This window comes from Calidris pugnax, unplaced genomic scaffold (assembly GCF_001431845.1).
Source record: "Calidris pugnax isolate Ruff unplaced genomic scaffold, ASM143184v1 scaffold5, whole genome shotgun sequence".
Lineage (NCBI taxonomy): Eukaryota > Metazoa > Chordata > Aves > Charadriiformes > Scolopacidae > Calidris > Calidris pugnax.
In genome coordinates, this window is record NW_015090814.1 from 3,031,975 (window position 1) to 3,046,876 (window position 14,902).

The window sequence follows — 14,902 nt, forward strand, 5'->3', positions numbered from 1 at the left end:
CTGCAGTGCTGTGGTGTTCTTTTTTCTTTTCTCCTTCAGTGAACTTTGTTCTTGGATCTAACATGTTTGTTGAAAATTGTATCAAAGCCAAACCTTTCCCCTCAATAATAAACCCAATGAAAACCTGAAGGGTGTTAGAGTGATTAGAGAGACCCTGCAATGGTTGGTAAGGATTTTCCTGCAGTCACTGTCAGGTGGGAATTAGGTGGACTAGCTTCAAGCTGCATTTACTCACCCAACTGTATTTGATAGAGAACTTGGTCTCCTGGATGGGTTGCAGGTGTTGCAAAAAAATGGTCAGAAGGGATAGAGATGTGGTAATGCCTCCCCCTTGCTGTCTGATGTCTTGAACAGGAGCTGGGTGTTTGTTACTTGTGAGGCCCACCAAATCACTGAGCAACTATTCAAATTGGGCTCCTTGCCCCCTCGGGCCCCCTTAATCACTGAGCAACAACTATTCAAATTGGGCTCCTTGCCCCCTCAAATGTAGGTCTTCACTGAAAAATGAATGCATTTAATTGTCTATCAGAACAGAAAATCTGTTTGAATCCAAATGTATAATAGAGGATGCATTAAAGATGTAACGTAGTTATTTTTAAATAGTCCAAAGTAGCTCCTTAATGAAAATGAGAACATTTGCATAACACTTGAAGAACTCAAGGATGACAATACCCTGAAATCTCTGTAGGGAAATGAGTTATCAGCTCTTTAAGTGAGAAGTGGGGGTCTGCATTTGTTCCCTAGAAGAAAATCAGAGTGACTAAATTTTTCTGGTTTCTAATCTAATGAATAGAAAAAAGAAACCCCGGGATTGTAGGATTTTGCAGTCTGTGTTGGGGAAAGCAAGCCTTGCACTACATTAGTTGTGCTTTTTTAAAATGTTAGTGTACATCATGGCTTTTGACCCTTTGCTTTCTGTAAGAAAAGGGTCTGTAAGACCCTTCCTGTTTCTGTAAGAAAGCAATCAGTGGTTTACATGTTTTTCCTTTTTTTTCTTTTTAAAAGTGTGTGGAGATGAGGGAGGAGCTGGACACCATTATTTAAATAAAGTGTGTCTTTATTAAAGTTCTGTCGCTGGCAGTTAATTTTACCATTTTGCTTCAAAATTTGTGACTTTTTGGGTTTATTCATATTTCTGGGTGTGTCAGGAACTTTTGTGTGGCCTCATATGTTTCTCCAGGAAGGCTCGTGCAAAATGTGTGTCACAAAAGGAACAGTATCTGGGAAGAGCTTGATACTCCTTTGTGGATTTTGGGGATGATCCATAAACTCCATTTGTCCAGTCAATCATGAAAACCCAGACAAAACCAGTATTTACTGGTACATTGGCCTGGTGTGGGGTGGAGCAGGGCCAACTTTCTGTTCCACCCCAAACAGTTGTACAATGTGTGTTGAGGATCCCTTTTTAAGCTGTTTTCTTCGTCCTTTTAATTTCATATACGAAGCTATTTTAGGAATGGTTTCAGTCTGTTTTAAAATCCATTGAGCTAATACATGTGAACTGATACAGATTGGTAGGGCTCATATGCTGTAGAGTGTTTTGCATAACATGCTGCAATCTCAGCTAAGAAATTGGTCCATGAAAATTGTTATTTTTAATTGCTGCTTCTTTGCAGTGCTTTTAAAATTACAAATGTGAAGGATGTGACACTGCTCAGTTGTGCTTCTGGCTGCCATGTGTTGCAGAGACTCTTGAATGCCCTGCAAGTGTACAGCAGCCTTTTACTGGGAACAGATTTTATTATTATTATTACTATTATTATTATTATTATTATTATTATTATTTTCCTGCTGTCAATTAAGTCTGGACAAAGTTCCTATAGTAACTGTTTGAGATGTATTACAACATGCTCTATTTAATCAGCCAGTTGTCCAGAATCATTAATGCTGGAAGGTAATTAAGGTCTGGTTCTGTTGTTCTGTCTAGTGACAAACATTAACTGTAACTTTTCATTCTTGATTTTTATGATATCTAAATATTCTGAAACTTAAATTGTTGCATCATGAGCCAATATTACGACAATATTCAAACCACAGAGATTTTTGTCTTCCTGGGACTCGACATACCAGATAGATAGTCCCTCAAGTAGGTCAGAATTTGGACTTCATATCAGAAGGGGAGAATTAAACTGAAATGATGGTGGGAAGTTGTCTGAATGGTCTTGTTGCTGTACATTAAATCTGAAAGGCTGAAGGTGACTGCAGCAGATTTCAGAGAGGGTTTAGGAAGGCAGAACATAAGCTATGGAGTCTGGGAGCCTCGGATAGTGTAGGACATGAGTTAGGTTTGGTAATAAAATACAGGAGCTGGAGACATGTCAGAAATGGCTCATCTCATACTTCTGATCCTCACTTGACAGGAGCGTGGAGAGTGAAATGGCTTGAAAATAGCAAAGCAAGTCTTTCTGCTTCTTATGTAAAACTACCCTGTCTTATATATACTAGGGATAAGTTAAAAGAGCAGCTCCGTAGCAAATGAGTGCTTTTCTGGGAGTGAGTTTCCCATCAGTGGCTGCCCTGACACCTTCTGAAAAAAGGCAATTTCCTGGTGCTTTCTAGCAAGTTAGAGCTCGTGCTTTGGGTAGTGTTATTTCTTCTAATAATTACCTTTTAATACAGTTCTGCAGGGCATTTCCTTATGAAGTCTTTGCATACGTGTACTTTACTATGTCAGGTTTTTTGCAAGTAGAAAATTTTATGTACTGTATGGAACAGATTCAGCAGTTGAATTATGTTGCTACAAAAGCATTTCTTGTACACAGTCCTTAATTACTAAAACTTAAATATAAAACTGCTGTTTAATCCTACGCTTCCTATGGTTATGGCTGAAAATCGTGCAGGTAATGGGTGTGCTAATGAAGTCAACTGTGTTTCTAGCCCAGATGTCAGAGCATTTCTTCAGATGGATAACCCAAAACACCAGTCGGATCCATCTGAAGATGAAGATGAAAGGAGCAGTCGAAAGGTAATAAAACCCAAGTAGAACAGTCTTCTACATGTTAGCTACTTGATGGCAATCTTACATATATTATTTACTGAAAATTACTGGTTGGTTTAGCAACAAATCCCCTCCATACTCTTTTAAATGTGTTCCACTGTGGGCTGCAAGGTGTTTCTCTGCCACATGTGAACTGCAGAGAGGGGCGAAAGCGATGGCTGGCTTTGTCTTGCTACAGGAGTTAAAGAAACACAGCTTCAATCAAGTTTAGTAGTTTTTTTCAATCAAGTTTTTGCAGTCTCTTCAAAGATTCTTACTAAGAACATTTGGCAAGGAGCAGGGGAATATTTAATTGTCTTTTTATTTGCTTGTGTGTTGTTGTGTTTTGTTTTTTTTTTAAATAGGGGGAGAAATAGAATTCTCTCGGGGAAAAAAATGTGGTCTTTCTAAAAGTCGCTCAGGACCAAGGATGGATTTGATTTAATTTCACATATAACACTGTGTGAGGTCTGAAACCTCTTTTGTCACAAAAGCCACTATGCAGCTAGATGGGTTCTCTGAAAATTAATTTACAGCCTCCAGAAACAGTGCTGTTTGAAGAAAAAAAAAAAAAGAGTATTTCTAGGAAGGCAGAAGTGCCATATTTCAGCTTGTTTTCTCTATGGCTTACTTCCTGGCATACAGATGTGATCTTAGTACTTCTCTTCTTATTCAACCCCTGTTAATGTAAGAGTTGTCATTTTGGTTTGTGTGTGATCCACAGCAGATTTAGTGTTTCCTCAAAGTTTCACTTCCAAAGATGCCAGTCTTTGCTGCTTTGTTTATTTTTTTTTGAGGTGCTTGACAACACTGTGAGCACGCAGCAAAATTCTAATTTAAAACACTAGTTTTTCCTCCGCAATTGAAAGGTATTTTTAGGTAATGTGGAATAATCTAAACCTTCTGTATAAAATTAATGATGGCACAACAAATTCCAAAATAGGAAGTGAGCTAATGCGTAGTGGCTGTACTTTTTGACAGTAAATTCACCTTCCCATAGTTACTGTAAGTGATGAAGCAGAAGAGTAAGGAACAAAAATAAGCTCTCAAGAAAAGAAAAATCTTGAAATTTATATAGTAGCTTTTCTAAAAAAACTATCCAGTACCATTGTGTGATTGGTACCATTAGTGAATAGTGGCATCAGCGCTGGTTTTGGGATGCCTGCTGGCCTGTCCCCAGGTAACTGGTATTTGGATGCAGTTTATCCTTCTCTCATAATGTCCAAAACCACAATGAGTGTACAAATACTGCCTACCAGAGAAAATCACTTAAATGACAGTGACTTCCTCCTCTCCCTCCCTGTAATTTACAAATTCTGTCAGGGTGTGTACTGGTGAGATTCATGGAATTCCTAGAACTGAGTGAGTTAACCTTTAATGTCAGGATAGAAAAGGTTGGTAATGTTTTTCTTGGTGTGGCAAGAATGTTAACTTTTTTTTTTAAAAAAGCACTGTGTCTTTCATAGTTACTGTTGCTTAAATGGTTTAAAATTATGTTATTGGTAAGATCCTAAAAAAATATTTTATTGGTAAGATCCTGGAAAATAAAAGGTAGAAAATAAATTCCCAGAGCAAATACAGAAAGGGTTAAGCTCTGGATGAGGAACAAGTTGGCTGTTGAAATGCTCTTAAAGTCTTTATTCCTTCTCTTGTCCTCTGTGTCTGGACACAATTATTTTATTACCTTCACCTTTGAATGTGGTATGTGTAGAAATTATTTGTTACAAGGTGATGATGGCCAGGTATTTCAACCTACAAAGATCCCAATCTGGATGTTAGATCTCTTTAGAAAAATCTAATATAACAGGTGTGAAGGTATGGTTTGAGCAAATTTAGTATTTTGAAGTTAATAATACAAGGGAGAATTAAAAAAAAAAATAATTAAAAATAAACCTCTTTGTCTCTCTCAACAGTTAAACTCTACCTCACAGAATATCAACTTGGGACCATCTGGAAATCCTCAGTAGGTTTCAATTAAATTGAATTAAAATGTAATTCAATTGAATGTGAAATTTTTATTTTAAGAAAAATGTATTTAAATTAATTTTAAAACCTGAAAAATTAGGCTGAGTGTAATTGTTAATAGTATGAAGAATTCTTTTGGATACTTGTTGATTTGCACTGCACCAGAGGAAGCAAGACCTTGAACACTCTGCTATATAAACGACTACCTTTAAAACATTTTTCTTTTTTCCTTTTTACCTTCAGATTTTGAGAGTCTGCTAGTCTTTTGCTTAAGGATGCTGTAGGATACTTGAGGATGACCTCTCTGTCTTCGGAGTGGTCGCACAACAGTTAAGAATGTGAACAGTTTATGAACACAAGGTTGTTTTAATGCACAGCAAAGGAGCCTCTTGGCTTGTTGATACCAGAAACCTAATTACTGCTCTCATAACTGGTTTCTCTGTTGTTTTCTGTCGAGTTTCTGGTCTCAGTTCTGTGTGAATCTGTGCTTTTCTCATTTAGGAGATGACTGCTATTTTGGTTTAGCTTTCCTCATGGATTTGTTCTGACCTAACAAGAGGAAATGCTTAATAGATTGCAGTAAGAAATGAAATTTAAGAGTACTTCCCTTCAGGGGCGATAAATGGAGAGGTGTCTGGTGATGTAACTGTTGTTTTGGAATTTGAAAACACGGATAATTGTTTTGCTGACAAAAATATCTCTGCATTGTATTTGGGAAAAAGTGAGGGAATCCTGGGAAATAACTGAAAGGAGTGGTCATATGGGAAGTGGAAAAACTGAGAGTGAGTTCATACCTACACGCACAGAAGAGGAAGGCATTAGGGCCTCCCTCCTCTCGCTGTAATTTAAAATGAGAGAGGAGTGGATGGAGGGAAGAATGGGATAAACAAAGAGAGAACAGATAATGAATTTGGTCCATCCTTCCCTCCTGTAAGCTTGAAAAATAAGCTCCAGGAAAAGTCATGGGGAAATGGAGTCTTGAAAATGGCAAACTAGACTACGAAGAATAAAAGAACAGACTTGCTCCCATTTTACGTCTTAAACTTACAAAATAAAATAAACTCAAAGGATGCAATTTGAACACTTTTTCCCTGGAGGAGAATGGAACTGCAAAATGAAGAATCGTCGTCGTCTCTGAGGGAAAGTCTGCAAAAGTCTAGGTGTTGGGTAGAAGGAAGAATAAAGGAGGGTGCTGACAGACTGTTCTTCTCACATCACACCTCCAGTGCTACACCAGGCTGCTGTACAGCTCTAAAGCTTGTAATCTCTACCCAGGTGACCTGTCTCCTTCCTAAATATCTTTCAGTGCGAAACCAACGGACTTTGATTTCCTGAAAGTTATTGGGAAAGGCAGCTTTGGCAAGGTGAGCTTTCTTATTACCGTGTCTCCTCCTGGTGCAGGGATGCTGGCTGGTGTCTTCTGTGTGATGATGCTTGGCTAGATTTGGTGTGAGTTTTTTGGGAGTGGTGTCAGTCTGGGGTGGCATAGGAACTGTCGGATTGGATCCCTGTTGCTGCTGCTTTATATCCCTGCCATTTTTCCCCTGGTGCATTCGTTGCTGGCTGCCCAGGTCATTTGTTGGGAGTTACAAAAGGGAGTGTTTCCCTTTCTCGTTAAGAGCAATAGGGATCCTCTGTTTCCCCCAGAGAGGAAGGGAGGTACCTGAATACGAATCCTGCGTTTCCCTTTGCTGGTGTGGGCTGGTTTGTCAAACCCCCTAATGCTATGGAACAGTGTGAGCAACAGCCCATTGAAAAGTGACTTAAATATTGATATTCTACCAAAAAAAAATAGTACAAATACTTCCCATTTATGCTGAAGTGATGAAAATGTTACCATTAGAATGTGAATTGCAACAATCGCATTTTTTCATTTCTTTTGGATTTCACAGGTTCTTCTTGCAAAACGAAAACTGGACGGGAAATACTATGCTGTCAAAGTGCTGCAGAAAAAAATCGTCCTTAATAGGAAAGAGGTGAAGAGAAATACTCTTTCTCCACCCACCTCCCTTCCTTTTTCCCTTAATTACAAAGTTGTTACTGTTTACTTATTGATCTTTTGCTTCCTTTACAGCAAAAACATATTATGGCTGAACGTAACGTGCTTTTGAAAAATGTGAAACATCCATTTTTGGTTGGATTACATTACTCATTCCAAACAACAGAAAAGCTTTACTTTGTCCTGGATTTTGTTAATGGAGGAGAGGTATGTGGTGGTTGTATTTGGATTTGAGGCTCTCTCTTTTTCTAATTCTAGGTGGGAGGAATGAAATGATCCTTTACAATGGGTTGTTAGCAGTATTCTCCCAATTTTGAAAATCCTGTTATTATCTGCTGTTATTACAGACATATGGACCTGGCTAGATGGGTCCTGTTCCTCTTATTGACAACTTCAATCCCAAATTTATTCATGGTTGTCAGATACATATACGCATGGGGAGGTTCAGATTGGATATTAGGAACAATTTTTATACTGAAAGGGTTATTAAGCCTTGGAATGGGCTGCCCAGGGAAGTGGTTGAGGCACCATCCCTGGAGGGATTTAAAAGATGGGTAGACATAGAGCTTAGAGATATGGCTTAGTGATGGGTTTTGTTAGTGTTGGGTTGATGGTTGGACTTGATCTGAAAGGTCCCTTCCGACCTCAACAATTCTATGATTCGAAATACTGTACTTTACCGTTGCATCATTTTACCTTTACTACCAATTAATCTTATGTTGATACTTTTCACCATGTAAAACTGTCTTTTCCTCTTGTATCTGCATTAGCTGAGATGGTAGTATTTTGAAAGCTGAAGGAAGAAAACTGGCAAGTGAATTTACTATATTGATATTATTGTGAACCTTGGGATTATTCTGTTGCTTTGCACGGTCTAATTCCTGCCAAACAGCCTTATCCTCAGAATTCTTTCCCTTGAAGTGATGCTATTGAACCTGAAGAGCCATTAAGTAACTTGGGGGAAAACTTGGGAAAGAAATGGAGAAAATCTATATATGTTTAAATAAAACATTGTGGAACAGTTGGTCTTCAACTAGAGACCTGTTGCTTTTCAAAGAACCCACTACTTCTAGGAACGCTCAGGAAAATTAGGTATAAACTGGTTGAACAGTGCACAGGAGAAGGGTATAAAAGGTTGCTTCCCTTCCTTCAAAAGGTTTTGTGGAAAATCAAGAGTCTTTAGGACTAATAATATTAATCCTATGTAGGAAATCAGTTGTGATTAAACAAAAAAGTGTAGAGAAAAATTATTGTATGAACAAAACTATCCAACTCGCGTGCTTTAAAGAAGAGCTTTCTTTGTCACTTGCTGTGTTTTCAATTTGGTAATTTATTGGTGTAAAATGTATACATTTCAGAAGGTCTTACAGGTACTTAAAGCAGAACAGGAAAGAAGGATGAGATAGGATGTTGTTGTAGATGATAAAACTCCGGTAGCTGAAAGAGCACAGGAGGAGGAACTGAGAGATGTTGCCTGTGCAGCAACCAATCTGAAATGTAAACCAAGTTTCATAACAGAGGTGGCAAAGTAGTTTGGTGAAACAATAGTGTGTGGGAAGCATTGGTTCAGTTGGGAAAAGTGCTGTCCTACTTGGTAAATGACCAGATGGTGATGAAGTGTTTGCCAGGTTTGTTGAAGGAGAAGGCAAATACTTAACAGTCTTAAAATTGCTATGAAGCAACCTTTCTTGAAGGGGTTTGCTGTGATGTGACTAAAACACAAGGTTTATTCTTGTTGGCCTAATGCTCTAAAATATTTTTTTATGTATTATTTCAGTATCTTGCACCAGAAGTCATCAAGAAGCAGCCCTATGACAACACAGTAGACTGGTGGTGCCTTGGTGCGGTTCTTTATGAAATGCTTTATGGGCTGGTATGTATTTAATAATGTGGGGGGCAGGGGCTGCTTCCCTCCCCTTTCCCCCTCTTATGTTGAAGTAACCTTGTAGTGCTGTTAAAGATGCTAACTTCTGCAATACTGAAATACTCCATTTAAATGGATGAACAGTTTGTCTCCTACTTAACATAGCACCTCTTTTGGATTTTGTATTGCCTCTTGGTGGCTAAAACTTTGCTTTGCAGTGAAGTGCTGGACATCAGTCATGCTTTGAGGGAATGTGAGAGTGAACTGGATCAACAGTGATAATACCCAATAAAAAACTCAACTTCTGAGTAAAATTATGCCAAATACTGCAATAAATAAAATTAAGATACTTTTTTTTTTTTACTTAGTCTCCCAGGTTTTCTCCTAGCTTTTCCACTTCTTCATGCAGCATTAGAACAAAAAAATCTTACTATACTTCAGAGGGCTGAGAAAGTTGGGGGTGTTCAGCGTGGAGAAGAGGAGGCTCCTGGGAGACCTTAGAGCCTCTTCCAGTCCCTAAAGGGGCTTCAGGAGAGATGGGGAGGGACTCTGGGTCAGGGAGTAGAGACATATAATGAGGGGGAACCATTGTAAACTGAAAGAGGGGAGACTTAGATGAGATCTCAGGAAGAAATTCTTTCCTGTTGAGGGTGGTGACACCCTGGCCCAGGTTGCCCAGAGAAGCTGTGGCTGCCCCATCCCTGGAGGGGTTCAAGGCCAGGCTGGATGGGGCTTGGAGCAACCTGGTCTGGTGGGAGGTGTCCCTGCCCAGGGCAGGGGGTTGGAACTCAATGATCTTGAAGGTCCCTTCCAACCCAAACCATTCTATGATTCTTCTAGTCATACATAATTATTCTGTTCTGTTAGTTTTCTTGAGTTTTATCTCCTCCCATAGGACCTTAAAAGAGATAGATTTAGTTTTCCACTCACCTGTTCTTTTCAGGCAATTTCAGTAGGAGCTTTGAAGCTAGATGGCATCTGTGGCTACTTAGGAGTGTGAGAACATCTTAGGAGAAGAGGAGGTGGGTGGGGAAGCTATCGAGTGTAAAGATCTGGCAGTGGTGGTGACTGAAGTAGAAGGTAGTGCGTAAGACGTTTGTATTTCAGTTTGTATTTCTTAGAGAATCATTTAGTGATTTAGACACGTGAAACAAAATGTCACATATCCATGTATAACTTTTATTTATTATGGGTTTTTTTTAGCCTCCTTTTTACTGCCGTGATGTTGCTGAGATGTATGAGAATATTCTTCATAAACCTCTAGTTTTGCGCCCAGGAATCAGTCTCACAGCCTGGTCTATTCTGGAAGAACTCTTGGAGAAAGATCGGCAAAGCAGACTTGGAGCAAGGGAAGATTTTGTATGTAATGTCCTAATTTTCCTAATTTACCAAGGATTTATCCTCTACTTCACTTAGAGATATCACTGAACTTACGGGTTTAATAGGTGGAGACAGATTGCTCTATGTCTGTCCCTCTCTTCCTCTTTTTTATTTCTCTGGTAAATACACCAATGTGGTCAATCCCTGGAAGTCGTTTGGGATAGGAGAGAGATGATTGTCCCGGGATATAAATATTTGGAGCTTGGTTGCTGCTGTACCTGCCAGCAAAGGAAACACTGTTCCTGGTGCAGTAGTCACTAAAATTGTAATAAGATAGGTTTTACTGTTTGTAGTGGAACTGGGAAATAATCAAAAGAAAAGGCTATTTTCCAGTAATGTCAGTCTAACTACATGAAAAACAGTCTTCAGCTAAAGAGAAACACTAGTACCTTGCACACAGCAGCTCTATTTTTTTTCTTAGCCTTAAAATCATGGCAAATGTTTTCCCAGTGTAGCAGCAAAATCTTTGTTTGTGAGAAGGTGATGTGAGACAGTACCGATGTCTTCAGAACTGTGCCATCAGGAATGCTCTAGAGGGCTTTTTCCATCAAGTAATTGTGAGATCTTCACAGTCTTCTCTTTGCAACCTTAACGTTAATTACTCTGACCTTCTAAGGAGCATTTAGACTATGACACGATACTTCCTCAGATGAAAGGATGGTAGCATTTTGTGTGGCTATTTGCTGGTACATAACTGATATTGCAGAGTTGTTGAAGCAGCAGCTTCTCGATCATCTGCTTCACAAAAATTGATGAACCTCGAAGGCGGGAGTAGAGACACTAAAAGAACACGGTCTTGCTCTGTGGTGGACTTCAAGATGGCTGATTTTAAGGCTTAAAAAGAGAACATATGATCTTCAAAGGAAACCAGTTTGTTAAAGGCAGGCCAACAAATTTTAATTGCTGTTTTTAACAACTAGATTTTCTATTGCAAAGTAGACTGTAAATAAACTGATGAAGGACTTCCTTACCTGTATGTGGTCTGAACTAGTATTTACTGTGATGCAGAGGATGGATTTCTGAAATATCTAAAAATCTTTATTCCTTACTGCAGCTTGAAATTCAAAAGCACCCGTTCTTTGAATCTCTCAGCTGGACTGATCTTCTTCAGAAGAAGATTCCGCCACCATTTAATCCTAATGTGGTAGGTGCCTGTGCTGTTTTAGTTCATACCTGCCAAATTTCTGCCTCTGAGGGCTCATCTATTTGCAAAGAATGTTCGTTTCAGAATGGTGAGGATTGGGAACCCCCAGTGCTGACTGGACTTTTGAGAAGTCACAATTTTGAGCAATGATACTGTTTTTTCTTTACTTAAAACTCAGTTTGACTTACCACTGTTTCCTCTGCTCATTCCTGTCAAAATACTGTCAATTTTTTGGGGGACTGAACACCAAAGAAGAAAATATAGACAACCTCGTTATGTGAAGACTTCCCAAAAGACTGATTTCCTGCTTTTTTTTTGGTACTTATTAATCTTTACTTGCAGCTTTGCTTTATCCTTCCATCAGTTTAAACTGCGTCAACACGTAAAAGAAACAAGCAGGCTTTTAATAGTTGTTTTCAGACCTGTTGGAACGAGTCCACCTGAGGGCCACGAAGATGCTGCAAGGGCTGGAGCCACCTCTGCTGTGAGGACAGGCTGAGAGAGTTGGGGGTGTTCAGCCTGGAGAAGAGAAGGCTCCGGGGAGACCTTAGAGCCCCTTCCAGTCCCTAAAGGGGCTCCAGGAGAGATGGGGAGGGACTCTGGATCAGGGAGAGGAGCCATAGGATGAGGGGGAACGGTTTTAAACTGGAAGAAGGGAGATTGAGATGAGATTTTTAGGAAGAAATTCTTTGCTGTGAGGGTGGTGAGACACTGGAAGAGGTTGCCCAGAGAAGCTGTGGCTGCCCCATCCCTGGAGGAGTTCAAGGCCAGGCTGGATGGGGCTTGGAGCAACCTGGTCTGGTGGGAGGTGTCCCTGCCCAGGGCAGGGGGTTGGAACTGGATGCTCTTTAAGGTCCCTTCCAACCCAAACCATTTTATGATGATTCTATGATGATGGTGATGCTTCCTTACATTTCCTGTACTTAAATAAGAAAAAACGACAAAGTAGATTGCCTGAGAGTTAAATTTGTAATCTAAAGGGCAAGCACAAGTTTAAACCACTGATGACAACTGATAGATCTTTCTGTTTTCTAGGTTGGACCAGATGATATTGGGAATTTTGATGCAGTGTTTACAGAAGAGGTGATGCTTCCTAAAATTTCCTCTACTTAAATAAGAAAGAATGACAAAGTAGATTGCCTGAGAGTTAAATTTGTAATCTAAAGGGCAAGCACAAGTTTAAACCACACATTACTGTGACAACTGATAGACCTTTCTGTTTTCTAGGTTGGACCAGATGATATTGGGAATTTTGATGCAGTGTTTACAGAAGAAATGGTCCCGTACTCAGTCTGCGTTTCTTCCGATTACAACATCGTTAATGCCAGTGTCCTGGAGGCGGATGATGCATTTGTTGGATTTTCTTATGCCCCACCTTGTGAAGATATGTTTTCCTAGGAAGTTAGAAGCCAACAGTGTTTGGGAAGTCTTGGGGTGAACTCAACCGTTAAGGTCATGGACACATTCCAAAATAGCGTAACTAGTGCCTCGTTTTGTATGTAGGTTTGAAACCTATGAACAAATTTTCTCTGCTGTATAGGAGGAACTTGGGCATTTTGGAAGGCTTTCTTTTGGGGTTTGAACTGTTTGTTCCTGCTGCAGAAAATATTTTTTAAAACCTTTAAAAAGCGTTCTCTACATATTTTTTAAGCAAAAACACTGACTGTTCTCCTCAGTCCCTTCAAGTTTACATTCATACCTATCTAAGATTTGGCTGGGACAAACAGCAGCAAATTTAGTAAATTTATAAATGCTTTTGTACCTATTTACAGTGACTTTGTGCTTGAATTGTAACTATGCAAATTGTCTTTTGTATATCCTGGTTTAAAAAAGGTAAATGTTTTTCCCTGTTATATCAGTTTGAACTAGGTGTTAATTTACCTGTCAGCACTTAAATGAGGGACTAATATAAGTTAAGACCAAGATTCTCAAAGGACTTCTACAGAATGAAGAGTTGGTCGTGTCAAACTGGATCGTTGGCTCTTGTTCTTGCTGAAGTACCCGTTCACTCCACTGGAGTATGGGAGGTGTGGGGGATTTCCAAGGGGAGGGTGGAACAAATTAACTGGATTGATTTGATAACGTTACTGATCGTGTGTTCCGCTTTTCTTTCCTCCCTGAGATAAATACATCTCTATTTCAACTGCATTAAAAATATTTTTTTTTTTGGTTAAAAATCTGCTTTTCCAAAGATATAATATGCAATAATCACTGTTGCTTTGACCTTTTTGGGGGTGGGTGTTGAGGGGATCATGCCAAATATTAGGGATTTTTCTCACGGATTTATAGTTTCAAACACTAATGTGTTCCAAATTGATTGTATTTCAACATTCATAGCCACTCATCTTTGTGTTCCAGTTTGCACCATTTCTAAATCTTCACTTGATATTGGGGGGAAAAAAAATGTAAATTACGCTGATAATTTTAAAAATGTGAAAAGCTCTTGTATTTCTCTTAACATACACGTGTATGGACAAGCAGATAATACTGAACAATTTCTGTTTAAGGAAATTTTTTTAAACAATGCAAAAATTGACTGCAGTTACAGTGTATAAAGGCTTATCACGGTAGTAGTTTTATTATATATATATTACTTGTAAATAACAACTTATTTTTGTCTGTTAATTCAAAAGGTGTTCTGTGTTTTTTGTTCAAAAATCCACCCTGGATTTGAGAGAAGTCTGATAAGACACTGGTGAGTAGCCAGAGTTAAATGTTAGCTAAATTTCAGTATTTAAATTCTCTAATTTCTGACAAAATAAGAACTAGCTAAGAGAAATGCTGTCTATATTGCATCAAGATCAGTTAAAAATTGAGAATATTGGGGAGAAGAGTGTATGAAATGGTAATTATTTTTAAATTAGTGTTGTGTCAATAGTGGAACATTAGACACATGGAAACTAAAAGGGATTCCTTGCTTATCTCAAGCAGTATCTCCTGCACCACAATCTCCTGTGTAGTGCTGAAGTGAGGCTGAGCAGTTGCTGTGTGAGGTGTTAGAAGGAAGATCTCTTCAGAGAAGATCTTCTCTGCCCAGAGAAGCTGTGGCTGCCCCATCCCTGGAGGGGTTCAAGGCCAGGCTGGATGGGGCTTGGAGCAACCTGGTCTGGTGGGAGGTGTCCCTGCCCAGGGCAGGGGGGTTGGAACTCAATCTTTATGGTCCCTTCCAACCCAAACCATTCTATGATGAGGAATGGCTGGGTAAAAGAAGTAAGAATGGACACTGGCGTGGAAGGGAGGAAAGAGCTGTATGGTTTGTGGGAGCAGAGTGGTGGTCATCACCTTCCAAAGTGCTGCTTTCTGAAGGTTTGAGAGGTTCAGAAATGGCTTATGCAGCTTTCAGGACAAGTGACTATTATATGAATTCTGTAATCTTTTGGAAGCAACAGCCTTGCCCCTTTATTTTAATTTTTAAAATCTTTAAACATATGTCTTTCTGAAGGACTGGAAAGCAGAAATTGATTTTAAGAAATGAAGTATCCATTCTCACACTGATTTTTTTATATATTTTTTTTTACACTCTGTACTCCTGAAATGATTGTGGACTACTGTAACTACCTTCTCTTTATGGCA

The 14,902-nt window shown here is 39.2% G+C and overlaps 1 protein-coding gene across 1 annotated transcript in view; it reads left to right on the forward strand.

Moving 5' to 3' along the window:
- Window positions 1-13,961, forward strand: part of LOC106886558 (serine/threonine-protein kinase Sgk3) — a 41,661-nt gene extending 27,700 nt beyond the window's left edge. The window contains exons 6-14 of the mRNA XM_014939597.1: window positions 2,878-2,965; window positions 4,891-4,940; window positions 6,249-6,306; window positions 6,835-6,918; window positions 7,017-7,148; window positions 8,704-8,814; window positions 10,009-10,164; window positions 11,240-11,329; window positions 12,557-13,961. Of these exons, the coding sequence (XP_014795083.1) occupies window positions 2,878-2,965; window positions 4,891-4,940; window positions 6,249-6,306; window positions 6,835-6,918; window positions 7,017-7,148; window positions 8,704-8,814; window positions 10,009-10,164; window positions 11,240-11,329; window positions 12,557-12,727 (940 nt within the window). The 3' untranslated portion in view covers window positions 12,728-13,961. The remainder of the gene's footprint in view (window positions 1-2,877; window positions 2,966-4,890; window positions 4,941-6,248; window positions 6,307-6,834; window positions 6,919-7,016; window positions 7,149-8,703; window positions 8,815-10,008; window positions 10,165-11,239; window positions 11,330-12,556) is intronic.
- The last annotated feature ends 941 nt before the right edge of the window (window positions 13,962-14,902 follow it).